The 23,367-nt window shown below is 52.3% G+C and overlaps 1 protein-coding gene across 4 annotated transcripts; it reads right to left on the bottom strand.

Annotated features, from left to right (window-relative positions):
- Nucleotides 1-12,264: 12,264 nt before the first annotated feature.
- On the bottom strand, nt 12,265-22,736 carry PIRT (phosphoinositide interacting regulator of transient receptor potential channels). Of its 4 annotated transcripts, XR_003923694.1 has the most exons (4): nt 22,432-22,736; nt 21,708-21,828; nt 14,910-15,709; nt 12,265-14,112 (listed from the first exon to the last, which is right to left on the bottom strand). XR_003923694.1 is itself a non-coding variant. In XM_030016317.1 (3 exons), exons 2-3 carry the CDS (start codon nt 21,708-21,710, stop codon nt 15,287-15,289), a joined length of 426 nt encoding a protein of 141 aa, XP_029872177.1. In that variant the 5' UTR covers nt 21,711-21,926; nt 22,432-22,736; the 3' UTR covers nt 12,265-15,286. The 4 variants fall into 4 exon arrangements, 3 of the variants coding, with proteins under 3 accessions (XP_029872177.1, XP_029872178.1, XP_029872175.1); XM_030016317.1 differs by having other exon boundaries at nt 12,265-15,709; nt 21,708-21,926; XM_030016318.1 differs by having other exon boundaries at nt 12,265-15,709; nt 21,708-21,921.
- Nucleotides 22,737-23,367: the final 631 nt, after the last annotated feature.

Genomic DNA, 23,367 nt, shown 5'->3' with positions numbered 1-23,367 from the left:
GCCTTCTCATGTACTGTTAGAAAACCATTAGCTCCTTGGGGCAAGGCTTGGCTCTGGTATGTGTGTGCATGGTTAGCTCCTGGCTGGGGCATCCTCCTACTGTCATCATCCTTTTGTCATGTACTGTACAGCTCCAAGCACTGTGGGGCTGTTTGTTAATTAACTTGGGCTAATTGGCTCCACCAGCCTTACCAGCATGCTGACGGGGAGGAACATTCCCTTGGGAGGAGGCAGGACGCTGTCTGTGCAGTGGTGCTCTTCTGACAGGTGGACTTTTCCACCTCCATTAAGCTTTGCAGTGGTGTTGCTGCTCATAGGTGAGGCCAAAACTGAGCCCTTTGCAGCAGCTCTTGGCTGACCTGGATGCTTCCATGTCACCGCCAGCCCCTCCATGCAATGCAGGGGCTGATGCTCAATGTGTGGGTTCCTCCTGCTCATGCGCTGTAGGAACAGGCTGCAGAACCCAGCCAAGGTCCACACTGCCTGATCTTTCTGCCTGTTGCATGACTGCCAAACAAACCAGGCATGTTCTAGACCAGCCTGAGATTAAGAAAGCATAATCTCAAAGCCAGTGTTCAAACATGGCACTTTGTACCTAGTTACCATGTATTCAACATTTGTCACCGGGCTGTGTACAGGACATCGTACCTGTGCCCTGGTGACACAATCTTTCCTGTTTTTTCACTGTTCCCCATTACCTTGCTGGAAATATGTTCACCGCTAGCAAAACCTTCCCAACCTGGGCAGCCCAGTAGCGCACACTGGTGTGATGGGGGTATGCCAACGAGTGGCCAGTTTTGCTCACTCACATGCCATTTACACAGAGGTTTTGGTGCTAAGCGACAGCCTGGATCTGGGTTATTCTTATTGACTTTCTCTACTTACCTAGGCTGTATCACTGGGAGACGACTCCTGCGCCCTGTCCCTCTGCTACCAAAAGCTGTCATGAGAGAACAGCGGCTCTCCAGGACCCTTGACTCACAGCATCGTCTGATGGGAAGAACTGAGGAAATAAACCCCAGATGGTAGCCACCTCTAATTTCCACGAAAATCCCCCTTCCCAGATTCATTCAGACAGACTCATCTCATCAAAACTAATTTCCTGTCCATCATTAATCTATTTCAGAGCATTTTAAAATCTAATGTTACTCCTGAAGAGTGGCTGTCACCAGCAGGAAGGTCTGGCTGCCCTGCCAAGACCTCTTTATTCCCCAACACTAGCAAAGCATCCCTGTGCATGCTGAGCTGTAGGTACCTTTCCCCTGAGGATCCATCTGGCTGGCCAATGCTGCAGGGACCAGCAGGCTCTTCCCTTTGGTCTTTTTGGATGCTGTTCACCAACTGGAAGATGCTCTGGAGCTTCCCAGCAAGTGATAGTGCTCCTCCAAGTGCAAGTTTCCATTTCGGCTTTGCTGGAGCCGCGGATTAGTTAAAACCTAGCTCCCTAAAGGGGACCTCGATGTTGAATGTGTACCAGAAGATCCAGAAGACGAGGCTGGAGGCGAGCAGCAGAGCTCCCAAGTAAATGAAGAAGTCCCAGGAGCTTAGTGGAGCAAAAAGTCCCAGGAAGAGGATGATCAGCCCGACCACATCGCACAGCACAGCCAGGAGGAGTATCACAGCACATCTGCCGATGAACTGGAGGAGGGCCATGGTGGAGCCCCCCAGCAGAGACCCTCAGGGCGGGGGCAGAGGGGCTGGCAGCATCCCGGCAGCCTCTCCCTTGCTGCCTCCGCTAGCAGACTGCCAGGAGGAAGTACAAATGTCACAACACACCTTGCCGAACAATCGGGAGGGAGCACACGATACTGCTTTAACTGTTTCATCGCCCTGCCATCGCTTTGCCTCTGCCTGTCCTGGAGCGGATCCTAGGGGTGCATTTCTCTGCATGGTGCGTGTGAGCCCTCCGGGGAAGGGACCCACCACCGGGATACCCTGTGGTCGGTCCGGGTGTAGTCACGTCACACCCAGTATGCCTAAAAGGTGCAAGTCTGGTCCTGACCCAGCCTGCAAACAGGCTACACTCCTTTGATTTGAGAACCAGGGGGGGCATCTTGTGTCAGTTTTGAGCAGCATCCACATGCAAGGATCCCAGCAAAATCTGCAGGACACTGGCTCTGACATCCTGGTGACAGCCTGGAAACATTACACTGTTGCCCTCGCTTTATAGGTAAACCGAGGCACGGGAATTTGTCCAGTGTCAAAAATACATCACCCTTGCAACACCTCCAAAAAGCAGGTCTTGCTGGAAAGCCACAAATCAGACAACCTGTGTCACCACCCATCCCAAAAATGGGAACCAAGCAAGTCAGTGGTGAATCACCAAATAAGGCAAAATTTCCCAGCCCTCCTGGCTTGTCTCTGAGCAGACAGTATCGCTTTGTGGGACTGCTGCTTTCTGCTCCCAGGTTGCTGTGTGACACTGGGCACATCTTTCCTCTCCCGCCTCTCTGGTCTGTGCATGCTTGGCAAACAGGGAAAGTCTGGGGGAGGTGGAGCATCCAGGGAGCCCTTGGCTCTGGGAAAGCCATCCCAGGACATGAGCACTGCACAGCCTGTGGGCTGGAAGCTGCCTGCCCCATCTCTTGGCCATGCAGAGGATGCCAAAGCTTGAGGCAGGACTGTTGGGCATGAGGTCAGCATCAGGGGCTGGAGCAGTGCCCAGCTGCAGGTACCTGCTAGAGATGACCATAGCTCCAGGGGATGCCAGGAGTTGCACCAGGAGTGTCTTCCCCAATCTCCTTGCCAAACCCAGGGCATGTCTGCCACCTGGGCAGCCCCACCACTGCTCTGCCGTGGGTGAGGTGATGGCTGGAGGGAATGGGGGACATTACCTACCTTGCCTGAATGTTTCCTCTGCTTCCCAGGGAATCCCAGGTGCTAAAAGTCACCATGCTCCTGCCTGCCACCCACAGCGTGCACCTCACAAACGGCAAGCACACAGCAGAGGAGGCTGCCCTGTATGGCCCTGTAGTGCTCTCTCCTAACCTTATCCAGCCTGCAGCTTGCAAACACATGGCAGACAGTGCTGTGAAAACTGTCTATTCCAGTGTGTGCTGTTCTTTCCTAATGGCGAGGGTCTGCCTGTTCCAGGACATATTTTTTCCCCCTTGTCTGAACAATGAAGGCTTTTAAATACGCAAATAAATAACTAACCTCTCCTTTGTGTATTATCACGTTCTAGGGCCTGGGGGAGAATCTGCTCTTCGCCAGCCCAGGATCAGCCCTGGATTAATTACCAGAGGGCTGGAGGGAAGTGCTGAGGCACAATTCTTTCAGGATCTGATCACCTCATTTGCAGGAAACATGCTCTGAAAACTGCCTTCATGGGTGCTTAGCCAAAAAAATCCCTTGTTCTCAAACCCAGCCTTCAGTTCCAAGTGGTCTTCTCAGCACTGGCAGCCTCCCGAGGAGCCAGGCTAGGGAGTCACCCAGAGTTCAGCGGCCAGAGCTTTCCCAGCCCCTGACCCCTGGGGTCAGGCTGGGCTTGTCTGTACACTGGTGGTCCTCCCCTACCCCTGCCCTGCCACAGGTGACACGAGGCTCAGAGACGTGCCCAGTGCCAGGCTTGCTGTTGGGCAGCCTGTTGGGTGGGTACCTTTTTCTGTAGTCTTGTAGTCTTCTTTCAAAGGGCTGTAGTGATTGTGGAGGTGGACAGAGGATGGAAAAATAGGTTTGTAGGTCTTTGCTCCCCAGTTCAGCCACATTTTTATGAACCCACCTGAGGTTTAGCATTGGCAATGATGGAGCTGCTCTGGCCAGTTTTCTGATGAGCCTGAGCCCCGTCACCCTCTGAAAGGAATGACCTTTTCTGTGCCCCCTCTTGCTCCCACAGCTGTATCCAGTTCCTGTCTCCTTTGGTTTTTCTGAGTCTTTATCTTCTGCTCACTGAATTTCAGGGAGTTCTTCCAGGTGATTAGACAGTCAGTTTTTATTGTAGTGGGAGAGCCCCAGAAGATGCCTCAAGACTTTGCTGTCCTTTCTAGCCTGATCTCTGATCCTGATAGACATTAGCCACATGGGACAGAGCGGACATCAACCCAGGAATCCCCCTCAGACCAGTGACACCCTCCAAAAGCAAACAGTCTGAAGGAAGATGGATCTGATGCAAGGACCTTAGGTCAATCCAGGTCCATCCAGCCCCACACTGAAAAAGGCTTGTGCCACCTTGATGTCACCAGACCAGATGAAGAAGTCTTCTCCTGGGCTGCATCCCATGCCTGGGGTAGCCCAGGAATGAAAAAGAGAGCAAGAAAACTTGTGGAGGTTGTTGCAAGACAGAAACTGGGAATTGCTGACCCCACTCTGGATGGTGGAATTGCTGTAGCAACTCCTGTACCTCTAGAGCAGACACTGTGTGGTGGGATGGCCTGTCCCATACATCTGGTGTCCCTCCAGGAGAGCTCTGGGGCTGGGACAGTATTTACCACTGCAAAAAAGGTTTCCTTTGGGCTTCCTTCCACTGCAGCCTCTGGCTTTTGTGAGCCAGATGTTGCAAGGTGAGCACCCCGTATTGCCCTTCAGGAGGATATCAGCAGCCCAGCTTGGATTTGCTCTGTAGGAGGCAGGGTTTTCATCTGGATGCATTTCAGTGATGCTGAGCCCTGCCAAGTAGTGCATGAGAGCAGCAGTTTGCCCATGATAGCGTGAAAGGAAATGTGACACACTAAATAAAGTCGCTCCCTGGGTTGGAAAGGAATGCAAAGTTTTCCAGAAGTTCATTCACCTCCAATTAATGGCTCAGAAAACTGCAAGCATCTGCATTTTGCTCCAAAGATACTTAAAAAAGAGCAGAAAACTCTGCCTACCCCTTCTGCCTTTTTCTAGCCCAGTTCTGCTGTAGCTGGAAAGATGATGTTAGTGGAAAACACTTTCTCCTGGAGCTGGCCCAGAACAGGTTTGCAGAAATATGTGGCAAGAGTGAACCAGTTCTTCACAGGGAACAATGAATGTTGCTTTCCCGAGTTACATACTAGTTGGGAGCAGCAAGAATTTGAGCAGGCAAATGGAAGTGGTCTGACAAAATCTTTGGCTAGCAGGAATCAGTCAATATTTATTTAACTGCAACATTTGGAGACAAACCCGAGAAGGAGCCTTCAAAAAGTTTGTCCTGTAGTGAAACCCACGTAACTCCCTGTCACATGGGCTGAGCTTTTATGAAATATTTGTCTGAGGATGAGGAGAAAATGGATGGGCAGAACGGTGCTGCTTGACCAAGCAGCCCAGGGATGGTTCATGCACAGTGATCTCCAGCCACAGCTGAACGGCTCAGTGCTGTCTATGCCTGTGGTGGTGAATGGCTCAAGCTCCCATAAATGTAGGCACTGCAGATGAACTCAGCTTTGGCAGGGGTGATCAGACTCCCTCCTGCAGCACAAGGGGACCAGTTTCCTTCAAGGGCCAGCAGCTCCATGCAGGGTAGGAACATTTTGGGATTGGATCTCAGCTGTGGGACTCATGGCTGCAGGAGCAAAGCTGCTCTCTGAGCGCTCTCCTGCCAAGTCTGGAAGAGCTTCCTTGACCAAATGAAAGCTCAGAGCAATTTATATTGAACTCTCAGGGCATCTCTCTGGGGAGGAATGGTAAAACCAGCACACCCCCTCCCCAAAAGACACTGATTGATAGACACTGAGTGATGTACCTTTTCATACATCTGGGAAAGGAGCCCAGACATCATGGCTGGACAGGAATAGCACTGAATTAGGAAAGGCTCCTTCCCCCAGCACACCTTCCTTGCTGAGCCCTGGCTGGTGATGCTGATCCCCTGAAAAGCATCCCACAGAGGACAACGCTTCAAAGCATCCTGGCACATGGTGGTTTAGCACACGGTCCCCTCTATTGAAATAAATTCCCACAAGTTGCAGTGCCCTTCACATCCCCGACCAGGGGCATCTCAGCCCACCCAGACCATGGTGCAGAGGGGGTCCAGCACCCCCTGCCCAACTTTGTGCTGTGAACATCATTGAGCTCTGGCTGGCACATGGCTTTGTTGGGTACACTTCAGTTGAAAGCTTTTCTGCAAGATCTGCAAATGCTCCCCAGAAGTGGCCAGCAGCTCCTGTGCAGTCCCATCTGCAAGAGCTGCATGGCAGGGATGGGGGAACGGCAATGCCAGGGTCTGACCTGCACGGCAGCATCCACCGGTGCTGACAGGCACTGCTGTAAAACCATTGCAACAGATTTATCAAGCGAGAGCTGGCTTAGACTAGCACCTGCACCGTGAGCAGCCAAAGGGCTGATGAGTGCTCCCAGCAGCAGTGCCCCAGGGACTGCTTATCTGCCTGCTCCTCCACTGACCTGATGCAATCAGCCATGCACACCACTGCTTGCCTTGGGCAGCAGCTCCTTCCCTGGCACGAGCGACTGACAAACAGACGTGTCGAGCTGAGGTCGGTACAGCTGAGGAATATGCTGGCAGTGCTGATTATACTGGCCTGCGATTTCCAGCCACCCCTTCCCTACACTGGAGTTCAAAGACCCAGGTTTAGGCTGCAGTCGAGGGTGGAAGGCAAGCAGAACTGGAAGGAAGGTTGCTGGCTCATCCCAACCCAAAGCACTGTGCAAAACTTGGAGTAATTCATGGGCACACCAGCCCAGAGTGGGACCCTAAGAGCTGGTCCAGGCATGGGGGCAGGCAGGGTGCAGACCAGACCCCATGCTTTACCCCCCCAAACCCTGCAGATCCAGCCAGGGCTGGGGAAGCACTCACAGCAGCCAGAAAAAACAGACAAACCTTCGACGCCCCCCTCCTCACCAAGCAGAGGGGGGAACCCATGCACTAAAGGATGCCTGTAACACTAGGAATAGCCAGAGTCAATTATCAGCACTGGGCAGAGGGAGGGGCTGCAGCTTTTCCCAGCAAGGATTTCAACTGGAAGCCATCAGGACCCATCACTGGTCCAGTGCCTCAGTCTCTCAGGCAGAGATGCCACTGAGTTTTGCTATAGCAGAGGCAGTGCCATGCACAGCCAGTGCCTTTCATAGGGCAAGCCTGGTGATCTGCTTCCCATTTACCTGCAGGGCCTGGCTCAGCAGTAATCGCTGATCTTCTCAGAATAGCGGGGAGAGCTGCTTTTAGCAGAAGAGGCTGTCGATTACTTGCCACTTGGGGTTTATTGCTCCCACCACTGTTGGAGATGGCAAAAGCATGCCGGGATCCCAGCCCCCTGCCATAAGCAATCCCCATGATGTGCCAGCATCAGCTCTGGGGCTGTTGGTCTCTTCTGATCTCAGCCGCACGCCAAGAGCCCGCAACCCCCAAGTGCTTCCCCCCCAAGTGCTTTCCCTGGAGACCCTTTCCCAAAATACCAACTATCCCATGGGCACACATACACACAGACATATGGGGTGCCCTTCTGAATCCTTTGGCCCTTCAGGCAGGACATACTCCAGAGCTGCATTTTCCCTTAAATCCCCTGGCTTAATGCTTCCAGCATGTCACCAAGTGTGGAAGACCCAAGCTCCCATCTCCCTCTCTTCCTTCTTGTTTTGTACCTTGTCCAGGGACAGACTTGGGAGCCTGATCCACTGTTTTCATTACCTGCACCCATCAGGGACATTCTGATCTACTTTCAGCTCTGCAAACAGTTTGTCCTTCCGATACCTGTGCTCAGCTTTAAACTTTGCTAGGGCAAAGGACATGAAAGAACACTCCGATGAAGGATGGCCTTCCACCTAGAGAAGACAGGCAGCAGGTTGGGCAGGAGCCAAGCCTGGCTAAGACCTCCTCTAAAGGCTTTGCCCAGAATCAGAGACGCAGGCAGATTCACTGCAAGAGGTGAGAAGGAAAGAGCAGAGGAGGGGAAAGTCCCAGTCCCTCCTCTGGCATGAGCCAACCTACTCTCCATTTGCAGGGAGAGGAAAAACTATGTCCCAGTGGTGGGTGATGCTGCAGGCAACTGCAGTACATGCCTCTAGGGCTGGCTGGCATGGGCTGAAACCACACAGCACCCACCAGCATCAGGCTGCCTTAACTGCTCAGGGATTAAAATCAACTTTTATCTATGTGGGGAGCGTATATGGATAGATAGGTAGGTAGATAGATAGTAGGACACAGCTTCCCCTGACAGCTGTTTTCTAGACAGACTATGCTGCTGCCCCCCCCCTCTGCCCACCCATAGCCACTCATACTGATGGAGGTTCTCTCCAAGCAGTACATCAGGTTTTCATCAGAAAATAGTTTAATATTATGTCCCTCACCCTCCCAACAATTCCAGTCCTTCATCACACGTAAGTCCTTGGAGGATGACAGCTGAATCTGCTAGTCTGAGGAATGGTCCCAAGGATTTTGCTTTAAAACTTAGCAAATCTTCCCAGGTCCTAAATCAAGGGAGAAGTGCTGCAAACAAGGACTGGTCAAGTGCAAGATGTTATAGACCCCCAAATAAATAACTATCTATGAAGGCTGCCCATGATATTGTGGTTGATGGTGCAGCACCATGGGGCAGTCAGGAGCAGCGGTCCCTTCCGAGGGTGCCAAGGGAGGTACAGGCACCTGCAGTCTGTATTTCATCTGAAGAGGGATGTGAGGTACCAAGGCTTGGCAGGGCAGACTGGCAGAAGGCACCTCCTCCTGCAGACCCTCTCCAGGGCTCTGCTCCTTGCCTCCAGAGATCAAACATCACTGGGAGATACACACCAGAGCATCACTCCCAGTTGATCTAGGAGAGATTGAGCCTTACTGGCTTGTGTGCATTCACTGCAGTCACATGGTGCTGTATTACACATGCACTCAGCTCGAGGGCTACACTATGCGGTTGGAAGGGGCTTTCCTTGCACAGACACAGATACACCAATAAGTATTGGGGTCCCCTCTCCCCAGGTGAGTGCAGGCTCTAACCAGGGCTGCTGAGCCATGTCAGGGCTGCAAATAATGGGGCACCATTCCCTTGTAAGTGTCTGCAAGGACAAGAGGGAGGTGGAGGAGCCAAATTTCTCTACCTGCCTTCACGGAGGCTTGCAGATGCAGGCTGGCACATGCTGGAAAGGCCATCACTGGACCAGAGAGGGGTTGAACAACCCAGGGATAGAGTTTACACAAGATAGTTTAAACTTTGAGGCTCAGAAGCCTCAAAGGAAGCTCCTGGTTAAATGAATACACAGGAAAACACTTGCTGGGCAGGCTGGGAGTCCCCACGGTCCTTCCATAGGGGTTAACCAGCACCCCTACATTGACACAGGTTGCCCAGAGTGCGGTTGCCCGGCTGCCCTTGCCAGAGATTCAGGCTGTGGCCCCCGCCAACCCATGGCTGGAGACCTGAGTTCCCATGCCAGCACTGCGCTCGCCCCCACCCCCCCAGCCTCTTCTCCCACACCCCCAGCGTGCTCCAGCACAGAAAGGAATGGGAAGTTTTGTAACCCCTAATGGGGCCTGAGCAGGTTTCAAAACCAAGAAAACCGAGGTGTGGGGGGGGGACATTTTCAACTGTTTCTTGCAGGTGTCCTGGGAGCCCCTCCACCCCAGTGGTTATGGGGTTCATGGCAGGACTGGGGATTCAGGTTGGGTTAAAACCAGGCTGCATCAGCCAGCTTGAGAGCAGGCTGGGATTCATGGTATTTGCTTCACAGTGATGCTGACAGGGGAGGCTGGGATGGAGACTGACGTCTCTGAAGCCCCTGAGCCTTTAGCATTCATGGTGGTCTGGATGCTGCAAACCCTGTAATGCAGGGAGCAGAAGTTTTGCCATCCCCAATGCTGCTGTGTGCAGAGGAGCAGAGCTTTAAATATCTTGGGTCAGAGCACTGGAAGTAAACAGTTTCCTTTTTGGTGCTGACTTCTGTTGCAACCTGATATTCCGATTGAGTGAAATAAAAAAAAAAGAAGAAAAAACACAACTACTTTTGCTGCTGCAACACCCAGCTCTGGCTGGGGGAACTCCCAGCCCTGGGACTGCACACTCATGCCCCGGCAGCTCTGAGCAACTGCATGGCCGGAGGCATTTCCTTCCCTGGAAACACCCAGGTCACAGCAGTACCGCATCTAAGTGGGAAATAACCAGATTTACCATCCCTGACATAGTTTGGGCAAAAGCCCCAGTTCAGCATTCCCTCTCCTCCCTTAGCAAGATTAAGGGGCAAAGCTGGGGCATGTTTGCTCACATCTGCCTCTTGCAGCTTTCCTGCGCCCTTCTCAGTGGTGACACGGTGTAAATCTGAGCTCGTTCGATAATTTCCATGTGCCTAACATCTAGTGTGAAAATAGGAAGGATTGGAGTTTTTGTAGGGTTTCAAACTCACTGCGACCATTGAGAGTCCTCTGAAAGTTATTACTCTCATTACTGTTCATTAAGGATAGGGAAGAGCTGCTGCTGGCTTTGAGTGAGGGATGGGCTATTGAAGTTGATCCCGATGGTTGTCGTCTGCTCCTTACAGTGCAAGGAAGCACCAGCAGCATTTCATGGTGCACACTGAACTGGCAGCCCAGCTAATATCCAGATGCAGGCATGAAGCTGACATCCCAGCAGGAACTCCGGTATCAGCCCCCGTGGCCTCATGAGCCCTCGGCTGTGTTTCCAGGAAGGACTGGTGGAAGTTCTCAGGGGAATAGATATGTGCACTTACAGACACCAGTGGTCACCTGCTTCCTTCCACAGTTAAATCATTTATACTCCAGAGGAGGGGGTTAGTGTTAGTGCAATTCCCAGCAGCAGCTGAAGGAATCTGCAGATCACACCAAGGATGAATCCAGTTAATGTGAAGTGAGATAAAACACAATTGAACATCCTTGGAGAGAGGTATACAACATGGGTGTGCAGTATCTTTGGACAGGTTTAACTTTTGTTAAAGCCCAGGAATGAAGAATCTGTTGTAGACGCCCTGTAACAGGGCGTCATCCAGCAGCAGAGCCTGCTCAGCAGGTTTGCTGGGGAGGATGACCTTTGAGATGCAGGAGAAACATTTCCTCTTTGAACTGCTCTGCAGAGATAATGAATTTTGTAATGGATTTCCTGTTCTTTTTATAGAACAGGGGAAGCTGGCAGATGGCATCAAAGCTTGCTTTAGTGGAGCTGGACATAATTATGTTTGCTGGATAACCTGATACTTTCTTAAAACATGGTTTTCTTTGGTCTGATCCAAAGCATCACACTGGGATTCAAACAGGCTTCAGTGGGATTAGAGAGGAATATTGGGGAGCATTCAAACAGTGCTTTGTGGGTGCATGGGAGTGACCCAAGGACATTAACTGCCCCATGATCAGATCAAAGGTCCCTCTAGCCCAGTGCTGACTCCAGCAGTAGCAGGAGGAGACAGCACGTGAGCCCAGCCCTTTCTGCCATCTGCTCCCCATGGACTTCTCCAGCATTCACCACTGTTATGTTACAGAAGTTAGAGGGCACATCCCTCTCTGTTGCTTCTGCAGTCTCTCTTTTGATCTGTTGTCCATAAACTCATTTTGAACCCACGGATATCCCCTGCCTCTGTAGCCTCCCACATCAGCAGGTCGTAGAAGTTCACTGGTCCCACAGCACAGAGGCAGGATTTCACTTTTTGGCAGTCCTGTGGGGTTTTGCTGGGCCACAGAAGGGGCATGCATTTTATATCAGCTCCTAATGAAACTCTTTTGAACAGCCTCCAAGATACCCTGCATCTCTGTTTCCCTAACTTGGTCCAGCTCAGCCGCTCTCACTTCAAGAGAATGATGCATTTCCCTGTGCTGGGAGGGCTTTGCATTGCATGCACAAATGCGAAGTCCACCCAACTTCCTGGCAGTAATCAGGCATTTATACCCTGTGCAACAAAGTGGAGAGTTCCCACTCTGTTGCTGGACTTCCATCTGCATGTTGATCTTCAAGCTGTTAATACAGCTTTCCCTTCAGTTAACCCTTCTGTCCCTTTACCTCACTGTCCCCCTACAGATTTGGGCAGCAAAGGTAAGATCCCCCTGATAAATCTCCTCTCCTCTTTTCAGCAAGCTTTGCTGATCCCTGGGCTATTGCCTTTACCCTCACCTGGGCAGGCTCCATCCTCTTGCCAGGCACTTTCCTGTGCCACCCACGTGCTCCTCACACCTCAACAGAGGTGTCCACTGAGCATATCCGCAGACCTGAGACCCTCACCCAGGGCACATGGCTAGCACCCAAACAAACCTGCAGCCCCAGCCCCACTTTTCCTCCTCTCAATGCCCTGAATGAGCCTCCCTGCACCGTGGCCCCTGGATGCCACACCATCATCTGTCCCAAACGCCTTATAATGCAGCCTCCCCTCTCTACCAGCAGGCACAAGACAACAGACATGACACCAGAGCAGCAACGTGAAAGTCCCTTAGGAAATTTTTGCTTTAATTAAGCCTAATATTCTTGTTATGAACAACCAGTCTGGAATCCTATTAGATTCTTGGTATTAGTGACTTCCTATCATATTAACATTTCACTGACCATCTCCTTATACTTGGTCGTGAGACATGGAGAGCAGGATGCCTGCTCCCTCTCTCCAGGACATTTGGTTCTTCTAGTCCTCCTGTTGTACCCCTTTGGACAGCTAGCCCAGGCTGAGCAGACTTTTGCCGCAGCAGAGCTGCTTGCAGCAGGGACCATTTCCAGGTGCCTCCTCCAGACTGTGCAGCTTTAGGACTCCCGTCTGTGACCAGATCTGCAGGCTGCAGCCAGCCAGGACCTGGTGATGCTCTTCACTTTGCTCTGTGACTTCCCCCTCATGAGTCCTGATGTTTGTCTGCTCTTCTGACTGCAGCTGCCTCCCGAGCAGGAGTTTTGGGTGACTGTCCTGTGCCCGTTGGAGCTAAATCAATAGAGACTGCTGCCTAGTGCCAGGTCAGGACTGCAAAAAAAAGCACAGCATTGCATGGCATGATGAATGGCTGAGGAACAAACAGAGTTTTACTGGGTCCAATGCCAGATCATACACCCTGTACACCCCATTCACAAACCTGGCACTGGCTGGCTGGGGACACACATGTCTGCACCACCCAGGAAACAAAACTCAGGTCCAGGTTGAGCCTGGGACAAAGGGACGTGCATTGCTTGAATACTCGTAATCCAACTGTGTCAGCTGCCAGGCTGGGAGCTGTCTCCTCAGACTCTCCCAAAACTAGTGGAGGGGATCTCCAGCTGCATGGCACTGGTGAACCTTGGTCACACACTGGTGGGAGCCTGGCAGCAGTGTCAAGGTGAGCCTGAGCTCCCTGGTTAATTGTGTTAGCAAGGTTGTGATAGCACAAATGCTTCCACTTGAATGCTTTGGCCCATGGGCACCTTGGACTATATTTGCAGGCAGAAATCCTGATGTGGCACCAGTTTCAGAAATAATGGGGTTCAGTGAGAGATGGCCAAGAGGAGGCTAAATATTTCCCAACAGGGAATCAACTCTTGGCCCTAAGCACAGTTCCCACAGCTACAGCTTCGTGATCCTTGACTACAGCGAACGCATCTTCCTTTTAACTGACCTGCTGAGTGCCCGCTGGCCTGAAGCAGCAGGATCTGTTACCCTCTGCTTTTGCCTTGATGTGATGCAGAGCTTCCAGTGTATCTGGCAAATTAGAGAGCTTGACGGAATTGTGGCTCCAGGATGTTGCAGAGACTGAAAGTACAAGCTGATTTGAAAAAGTGGGCAGAACAGAAGGAGGTGAGCATATTGGCTGTATCGGTGGCTGTTAAACAGTGGTCTGGAGCAACCTCTGCTTTGGCTATGAACTGCTGCCAGCTGGGAGGTGGACATTAACCAGGAGAAGAGCTATTGTCTGCATACCCTGTTCCTTGTGCTTTTCTCCAGAGTTCCTTGGGAGCTGTTGGTAGATGTGGGATACTGGGTTAAAGAAAGCTGAGGGCTTACATGAGCTCCCTCTCATCAGCGGTTGGAGGATGTTATCACACCCTGTCTGTCTGAAATCAAAGAGCAAACACATTGCAAATTCTCTCAGTACACCCCCTGCCAGCCTCTCTGCCTCCCACGACATTTGGAAAAGCTGCGGAGGTGCAGACTACAAAGAGGAGCTTGGAGGGGTCTCATCTTCCATGTTCTTCTTCTGCTTCTGATCAGCACCGACCACATCCTCACCCCACAGCGGGTGTCAGGGCCTTTGATCCAGTGCTTGCTGTGCTGGGGTGTCTCACCGGACTGACGACGGGCTGCCGTGGGAACCAGACTGGATCAGCGCTTCTGAAAAAACAGACTCTCACCAGCACCTGAACCCAGAACTGGGAGCTGGACATTATGGGACTATTTATATCAACCCAGATCTTGCTGTCCAGACTGAGACCAGTTCTTCAGACTGATAATTTGCATTTCAAATTTGTCTTTTAAAGTAAATCAGGCCTGCTGAAAATATAAAATTAAAGCAAAAACCATGCGGAAAGGATCTGTGCTTTCCTTGGTGAATTGCCTCAGGGCACACATTTATTAAAGGCAGAAATAGAGCGGTAGGGACAATGAACTTGTCTCTCTTGCCTGTGGTCCAGTCCTGGTTGCATGAATAGGCTGACAGTTAGGGTTTATGGGTGACTCTGGCAGACAACATCAGTGCAAATGGACAGATGCTGCAAAACAGCTTTGCCGCTATAGATCCGGAGGAATAGCCTTTATTAAACACCCTCTGCCAAAGGAAGCAAAAAATGCTTGTAATGCTGCTCCTTGCCTTGACCCTTTGGAGCAATAAATAAAGCTTGTGAACATTACACGCTGAGCAAGGAGTGAGCTCCAGTTTGCGGCCATGTCTCAGCCAGCTGTTGTAATAGATCAATGATAGGAAAGTCCTGGCCATGGTCATCATGTCTGGTCCTCCTAAGCTTTTGTGATATATGTTGCCTGTTCTCGTGGCCTCCTCTAATAGAAAGTGGTCTGGAACTACATTGTCCTGCTTCTCTCCACTAACGCTGGATGAACCATCTCTGGCCTCCCAGTTTCTCCATCTGAACTGCAGTTTGCAGTCAGCAGTGTTCACACCAGGCTTTACTCACAGTCTGTAGTCGGTTGGCTCCTCTCTGCTGATGTATCTTGCAGAAGCTACTGGGTGGAGCCAGGTTACTTAGGAGCTTTGCTTTTCTCGATATGTGACATTGGGTTGCTCATTGGACAGGAGGGCAATGCAGGGAGCTCCGACCTGCCTTGCTGGGCTCAACTGCAAAATCCTGCTCTCTTTTTTTCTGGGCTTACTTGGATGAAATACAAAGTTCGTTTTCACACTGGAGACTGCTACAATGCGTTTCACCTGTAGGGAAGAGACTTACTGGGATGCAATCTTCTAGGAGAGTACAAGAACATGTTTCTTTTTTGGCTAACCAACACAGGTGGGTAGAGGTGAGGGAAGCCTTCCCAGGAAAGTCCTGGGCTGACCTCAGCGGTTAAAGAAGAAGGACTTGAGGCTCTGCAGAAACTGTGACTTCTGTCTCTGCTTCTGCTTCTTCCGGATGATGGGGATCCAGACAAGGCCACAAACGAGGAGCATCAGTCCCAAGGACAGGAAAGCCGGGCCACACATTTTGTAAACATTTTTGTTCTTGGTTTGGATGCAAGACAGGCTGGTGATGACCATCCCGAAGAGGAAGACGGCTGCTCCCACAGACACAACAATGACGGGCTTGTGGTATATGTCCCACTTGCTTCTGGATGCGCTGGTCCAGACAGACTCGCTCCGGGAGCTGATGCAGAGGGTGCTGGCCGTGTTACTGGCCAACATCTCCTTGGACTGAGGAGACTTCTCACTCCCGTCAGGGCTCTTGGGAGGAATTTCCATGGTGACGGGTTCTGAGGAGGAGACCTGAGATGGACAAAAGAGAAAGAGCAGAGCAGGGCTAGTGATGGAGGATGGATTGGGTGCTTCCCATTTGGTCATTAATCAGTGCCAAGTCAAATGAAGGTGGAGAAGGCTTTGTGGGTCACTGCAGGGAGAGAAGAGCATCACACCTATGAGAGCAAAGAAATGTAGGAATAGGCAATGGGGTCCTGCAGGTAGGCTGGATTGAGGATGTCTATGGCGTCCCACTGCCCACCCATGGACAGAGATTCATAGTGGGATGACTAGATGCCCATTAGAACCCACTACCCTGAGCCTCCCAGGGCTCTTGGCTACTTTCAGGGGAGTAGGAGGGTGCTGCAAGCAGGGCTGGTGATGGTGGCTGTATCCCTGGACCCGCTTTCCCTCCCAGATCCCAAATTACACCACAGCACCTTGTGGCATGGCCATGTCTCCCTCTTGCAGGTGCGGAAAGTGAGGCATAGGTGTGCCGTGTCAGGTTTGCTCAGTAGGAGAGCAGAAAGCACCCTCGCATGGGCTGAGCGCTTCCTTCAAGCCCCTGAGGCCGTATGTTCCCCACTGCCACATCCAGCCCGGACGTGTCACCCTTGTAGTAGCTGCAGTACAGGAGCTTCTCGTTTGCTATCTAAATGCACAGATAGGAGATGGGGAAATGCTCCTCACACAGGAAATATTTCTCCATCTGTAAGCTGGGGTAGGCTGCTGCCAAAGGGCTCTTGAGCTCCGCAGCAGAAGCACACTGAAATGCTCTACCTTGTGATGGCTGGGTCAGCTGTGTGGCTTTTTGGCACATTATGTTTTCACCAACTCAAGGAGGAAATACATTTTCCCAGAAACAAAGTGCCTTTAGCACAGAGAAACCATTATGGTAAATGGGAAGGGCCAAGCATTATGTTAACCACTATTTCCTCAGGGCTCTGCTGAGGAGACAAGAGCAGGAGGCCGGATCGGGGAGTGCTCCTGATGCACGGTCTGCCCTCCTGGTGGGAAGCCCAGCAGAGATGAACTGGTGCAGGTACCAGGGCTGAGGAGGGCGGGAGAGGCCAGGGACATGGATGCTTCACCCCCAGGAAACAGATATTTTTGCAAAGCAAATTCCTGCCTGAGCTGCCAGGTTTTCTCCCAGGGGCTCAGTGGTGTCAGGAGGGCTGGGACTGACCTGTCCTTTGCTGGTCCGTCAGTCTGTCCCCACCCTCAAGGCATGGGAATGCTCTGCAGTAGGAGTACAACAGCGGTGCCAGCCTGGAGCAGCCCAGGACCCCGCATTGCCCTTCTGCCAGCACCACAAAGTAGAGCCACTGATGATTGCTGCCAGGCTCAAAGCTGTTGCTTAGGTCTCCCCCATGCAGGACAGCAGTCAAGCTCAAACCACATCCACCCTGGCCTGGGCACAAGACCCCAGTGGTGCTCAGATGGATGGGCAGTGCCACCAGGGCTCTGTGTCCGCTCCACTGTCGAGCACAGCTCTTCCTAAGCACCCTGCAAGCTTTGAGCCTAAGCAGGCTTTGATCCAGAGCAGTTAATTTAAAAACCCTGCTTTGGCCCTCATTTGGCACACATGGCACCACAGGCTGCATGTTTGCGCAGTTCAGCCCTGGCTGCACCCAGACCCACTGCTGGCCCATGGGATGGCTCCCCAGGAGGTGCACATCATGGGTGATACTGGGCTGGATTTGCACCCTGCGTGTGCCACGGGAAGGTCTGTGGCTGCAGCGGGCAGCAACAAGGTGTAGATGAGATGAACATGAAGCCCAGCGGGTCCAGCTCTTTTCCCGTTGCTGCTGATCAGTGTGAGAGCATGTACCGTGTACTTGCAGCTGCACAGAGGCTGCAAAGCTGGCATAGCTCCAGAGGCACTGTCTAAAAGAAACCTGCCCGTATTTGGGCCATACTGGGCCTAGTGCCCATCTAGGGATGCTGATGGATGGATGCCAGTCAGCACCTCCCTTATTCTTTCACCTTTGTCCCCTGCCAAGGTTTGCGGTTTATTCTGAAGAGAGACAGATGTAATTTTTCAGTTTAGTCCCCCCAACACAGACACTGTTGTAGCAATACAGATCTGGTGGTATCGACATATTTTGTGGTGTTTCAGGTTTGTCGAACTTGGACCAACAAGCAAAAAATGAAAGCCAAAAGCAATGGACACAATTTGCGTCTCTCCTATCTTCAGCTTTTACTCTTCTCTGTTGAACCAGGAAAGACAGGGGCAGAGGAGGGGACACATTTCTGCGATCCTGATATATCTTCTACAGCACTTGATCATGGATGATCAAGCACTTGACAAGGCAGGTAAGGTTGGTCATAGTAGCAAGCTCTGGTTTCTGTTTCTCTTCCTTTTGAGCTGCTAATCCTATCTCCACAAGCTGGACTGATTGCAGCAGTGCATGCAGACCTCTTGGCTTTGGAGAGGCATGAGCTGCCATGAGATGTTATTTTGATGGCTACAGCCATGTTAGATACGCAAGTGATCAGGTACAACTTCCTCCGCTGTCAGCTTCTGTGATGCAGTGCACCTCGCCGCTCCTGTAAGTTGTAGCTCCAGGCAGCCACAGGCTCCTGAGACAAAAAAACAAATACTGACAGCAATGTTCAGTTTTCTGAGGAGACAGTGAGGCTGGCTCTGCATGGGCAAAAACCTTTGCTCTGCTTCCACCTATACAACGTGCCCAGGACTCAGCCCAGTCCTCCAAAAAAACCCACCAGCTGCAGTTTTGCAGAGATGTGTCCAGGTCCTGGGTAACTTCTTGCTTGGCTGGTGCTTGCAGCCTGTCCACCAGCTGCCTTGCTCGTAGTGTTGCTGGGTTGTGATCCCCCTCTTCTAGCTCCAATCTTTTGCAAGGCTTTTCCTGAAATTTCATCCTAGGCAGCCGTGGCATTTCTTGTTTTTTTCTTGTAACATCCATTGTGGAGAGGTTTTATGATCAAGCCACTGTATAATTTTAATTTGGCTTTGTGGTTGGAAATTTGCTTTCTTCTCTGGAATGATGCCCAGATCTCTTATCTCAGTAGTCTAATGCAGTCTGTCCTGCCCCATCTTTCAGGCACCCCACACCGTGCTTGCCTGCTTGCTTGTGCTGCCGCCCTGCCTCTGCATCTGGGAGTACTCTGAGCTCTGTGAAGCACCATCCTCTTCATTTTGCAGAGCATTAATGTCGGGCTCCTGCAGAAACCATCGTCTTCCTTTCAGGTTTGCATTTACACTAGAGTGGATTTTTTTCCCCCCATTTATTTTCTGGCATAACCACTCCTCTCACCACAATTCCCAGACACTGATTGCTTTTCTGGCACTTCCCGGCAGAGCATGCTTTTTTGGTCACACTTTTTCCCAGTGCTAGCTAGTGAAGGATTTCACTCCCTGCAAGTGGCCAGGAGCTTGTTTGTGAGCACTGCATGTATCTGCAGTTCTTGGGAGAGCTAATGTGATTTCAGCTCCTGCTCTGCCCATGCTCCATCCCTAATTCATCACAGATGCTCATATTTGAAGATGGGATGGTTGTACTGAGCAGCCTGGCGGGATAATGCTATCAGATTTCTCCCAATTTTTTAAAATCATTATTGTTGTAAGGAGAGCGTCAGCAGATGACTGTTTGCTGGCTTGAAAATGCTTCTAGAGCCTCTAGAGCACATCTCGGATTTCATGTCTGGTGCTGTGCTGCTGCTGCCTCTGAAATCTTGGGCAGCTGTTGGTGGTGGAGCTAAAACTGGGGTCTTTCTTTTCCCCCTCCATAAGGAAAAGCCTCATGTGATTCTATTTCTCCTCCCTTTGCTCTTCCAGTGTTTTGTGTGGTGATATTTGGTTTCTGAGCTGGGAGATCCACTGGGGCCCCCTTGCTGCTGTTGCTGGGGACCCCAGTGCCAAAGCAGCACAGCACACACTTGGATACCTCCTGGACCTTGGGGACATTAGATGGTGGTGCTAAGGGGAGAGCTTTGGACTGGGCAGAGCACCCAAGGGCTCTACCCTTGGTCCCTCAGCCCATCCTGGCTGCAGATGGTGTTCCTCACCTGCCAGCCCCGAGCAGCAGCAGCTCTCAGGACTGGCATCCCAGCCCCGGACCTGGGATGCTGCAAACAATCTGCAGATGTGGCCAGAGCTGTGCTAGAAGCGGGGCAAGAGCCCGATCTGAAGGCTCTGCTCCTATGCACAGGTCTATGTCCTCTGGCCATGCAATAGCTGGGTTTACTCTCCCAATCCAGTCCTCAACCTGGCCATCTCCTTCTTATTTGGGGACACAGCTCTGATTCTTCAGGAACTTCTTACATGCTCCTCTTAAGTCCTCACTGCAAGCAGTTTCTGCCATTTCTTCCCACTTTGCATGGCCGGGGACACTGGAGCTTCCCCAGCTCAGACAGTCTCACCTCAGGGATTGGTGTCTATCTCCATTTGGGTCTTCCTCATGAAGACCCCTCTCAGTATCCTGAAGTGGACCTGGTCTTTGCCCTAGGACTAAGTGGGTGCCATTCCATGGGAGCACCGATGGTGTGGGTGAGCGTGGACCAGCCCCAGGAGCAGAGCCCAGGGTGTCGGTGGTGGTGCTGCTGTTTGCAGGGTGGTGCGGAGGGCCTGCAGCCCTTGGGGTCTCTGCCCTGTGTTTTACCACACAAATCACTGGGGCAAAAGTTAAGGATTTTGCAAACCAACCACCAAATGTTGCTGGAAATTCAGGCCAAGTTTATGGATATATTTTGCCGCCTTCTCTGCTGTCAAGCCACTTCCCTGAAGAAAGTTCCCCACCCCACCAGGGGTGGGACAGGCAGCAGCAGAAGCTCCTTCTCTCCTAAGCCAGGTTCACCTCTAGCCCCACATCCCTCTGGGAATCAACCATCATGGAAAAGAAATTTTTGAGGAAAAAACAAAGCGAGCTCTGCACTCCATGGATGTGGCTTGCCCTGATTTATGCTGGGGAGAAGCAAAAAGACCAGCCTGGCTCAAGTGCCAGGCCTGGCCAGGCTTTTCCTGAGGGCTCAAACCCTGCCAGCTGTCCCTAAGCAGACAAAGCAAGTGATCTCTGGTCTGCCTGGCACCAGTACCACCGCTGCATTTGGGTGAATGGCAGCTCCAGTGCTATGGAGCAGTTGGGTGGAAGTCACCTGAACACAGATGTGCACACACTTCCCCCACCTGATCTCAATCTGGCCATCTAAGATCTAGATGCTTGCCCACCAAAGCCACAAGCCGTTCCACAGAGAGGGACCCCCAGATCCTCCCAACTGCGCCATGGCTCTCTGGGGTTTCCAGTGGCCTCCAGATGGCTTGGCAATGGTCCCCTGGCAAATGGCAGCATCAGGTGCTCTGCAAAGCCTTGGGGGTAAGACCCAAAGTGTTTGTTTGTCCTTCAGCCAGAAGATGTGTCCTGCCTGCCACCCCAATGGGTGGGCAGCAAAGTCCTCACTGGTGGGTCCCAGCTGGGAGGAAACTGTAATGTTGGGGAATGGAGAAAACCCGAGGTTTTTCCTGCTGCTCTGGGGTGCCTCAGTCTGACTCTTTAATTGGTCCTGATGTTTAACCTCAGTACAGGACCCCCCCCCAGATGACAGTCTGGGGTCCATGTTTGCCAGGAGAAGGGGTTAGCTGCTCTAGAGGACTCATGGGTGACCGTGGGATGGGTGGAAAAGGAGGCTGCTGCACTGACGGACACGTGCATGCATGCACTTTGCAGAAACTTTTTGTTAGACGCTTAGCGCTGGCCAAATTTAATCAAGAGTGGCTATCAATCAGGTTCAAAATGAATAGGAGTGAGATGTATATTCAGTGAGCCAGCGTGCCCGAGATCCCCAAGAAACCGAGTAAGCTGAGGACCGGGGGGCTGCTTCCTGGTGGAGGTGTGGGGGACCTGCCCTGCCAGCAGCTGTCCTGCAAAGAGCAGCCCCGCAGCTGCACGCCTGCCTCAGGGGACTCGCACATGGGGGGCTGCTGACGGGGGACAGCACCCTGTTCCTTGTGCGGGTGTCGGGGCAGGGAATCCCCCTGGGAGGGACCGAGTGCTGAGAGCTCACTCACCATGCTGTGCTTCTGTCGTCACGGCTGTCACCGGCGTGTAGTGGCTCGCCGCGGGAGGTGAGGCGGCCGGTTGCACTAAACATCCCCTGAGCACGCCGTGGAGGGACCCAGCCACCGGCTCCTGCAGGCACAAAAGGAGCGGCTCAGAGCAGCCGGGTTTCTGTTGCTGTGTGTCAGCCCCAAGAGGGCTGGATTCTGCTGGGCTGAGTGGGCTCTGCTCTGGGAGAAGACAGGGAGAGTTGTGTCGGTGCCAGGCATGAGTGCTGAAGCTCCATCCTCTCTCCTCCTGTCCCCATGCCCCTGCTCACCTCAGAACGAGGAGGGGGCTGGCAGCGGCTATATGGGCAGCCATCCCTGCAGACTGGCTAGCTCTGCTCTGAGACCAGGGGTGGAGAAATAAGGCAACATGTCAGGGGATTTCACATTGCCTACAAGCCCCACCAGATCTGGGGTGTAAATTGAGATGGAGCCAGTGCCCATTTGCTGGTGTAGTGGAGCCGGGTTGGGCCCAGCCGCCTGCATCCTTTGGGATCAAATTTCCAGCATCGCCCAGAGTTTAGACGGTCCCAGCAACACGCTCAGGGTCTTGCTGAGCAAAGAACAGCTTGCAGATGGTCCCTTTTTGGGGCCCAGCAAGAGGATGACCCCCAGCCTTGCCATGCTGTATCCCATCTCCCTTTCCACCACCCCCAGAGCCAAACCCATGGAAATCCATCCTACTTACGTGGTGAGTGGTGAGGGATGGCTGCCCACCCCACCGGCAGTGGGACAGGCTGCAGCAGAAGGTCCCGCTCTCCTAAGCCAGGCTCACCCCAAGCCCCACATCCCTCTGGATGTTGTCTGCTGGGCTCTGTTGAGTCTAATAAACAATGGAGTGCATCCCAGCTCTGATGATCTCACCAGCCTATCAGTATATTGTTTAACTCTTTGTTTCCCTGCCTCGGGCCCCTGCAAAGCTGACTTCTAGGCAGCTTGCCTGGGAGGGTTTTATAAAAGGCAGCAGTTTGGGAGGCAGTCCAGCGGCATGGCAGGAGAGGCAGGGTGGGTCGGTGCTTGGAGCAGGGATCCAGGGCTGGGAGCTGTTGCTGATCCAGACTTGAATCATCAGCAAGTTCCTGAAACATCTCTGGACTGCAATTTCTGCACTCTCAAAGCAGGGGATCATAGCCAGTGTCTGCAAAGTGCTTTGAGGCTCCTCAGTGAGACATTAGAGGGATGCAAGATATCAGCAATTAGCTATTAATTAACATCCTGAGTCCATTACAAGGAGGGGAATGGAAGAGGGAGGTGGTTCTGGCATACTACCTCCTTTCACGAACCCAGAGCCAAACTTCAATACCCTCTTATATTAGTGTGAATCCACTTGCTGCAGGGAAAGGATCCAGACTGACACAGACATTACTGGCGCCCAGGGCCAGGTTCCAGCATTGGTGGAGCTGCCTGCATCCCCGAGGGCTCTTTGTTGGTTTGGTGCAGTAAGTAACAGTACCTAAGCTGCACCACAGACAGGGCCAGGAAGTGGGATGGGGTGGGATGGGCAGGCAGTTGTGGAACTCTGATAGGGGTGGGCATAGCCCACAAGGGTGGTGGGCTGGGAGCAGAGCATCTGAGGGCAGCACCTGGGGCTGGAAGGGGAGTAGGACGGTCCAGAGGGACTGTG

The sequence above is a fragment of the Aquila chrysaetos genome, chromosome 5 (assembly GCF_900496995.4).
Source record: "Aquila chrysaetos chrysaetos chromosome 5, bAquChr1.4, whole genome shotgun sequence".
Classification (NCBI taxonomy): domain Eukaryota; kingdom Metazoa; phylum Chordata; class Aves; order Accipitriformes; family Accipitridae; genus Aquila; species Aquila chrysaetos.
Note: the sequence above shows the minus strand (reverse complement) of the source record. Positions and strands in the feature narration are given on the sequence as shown.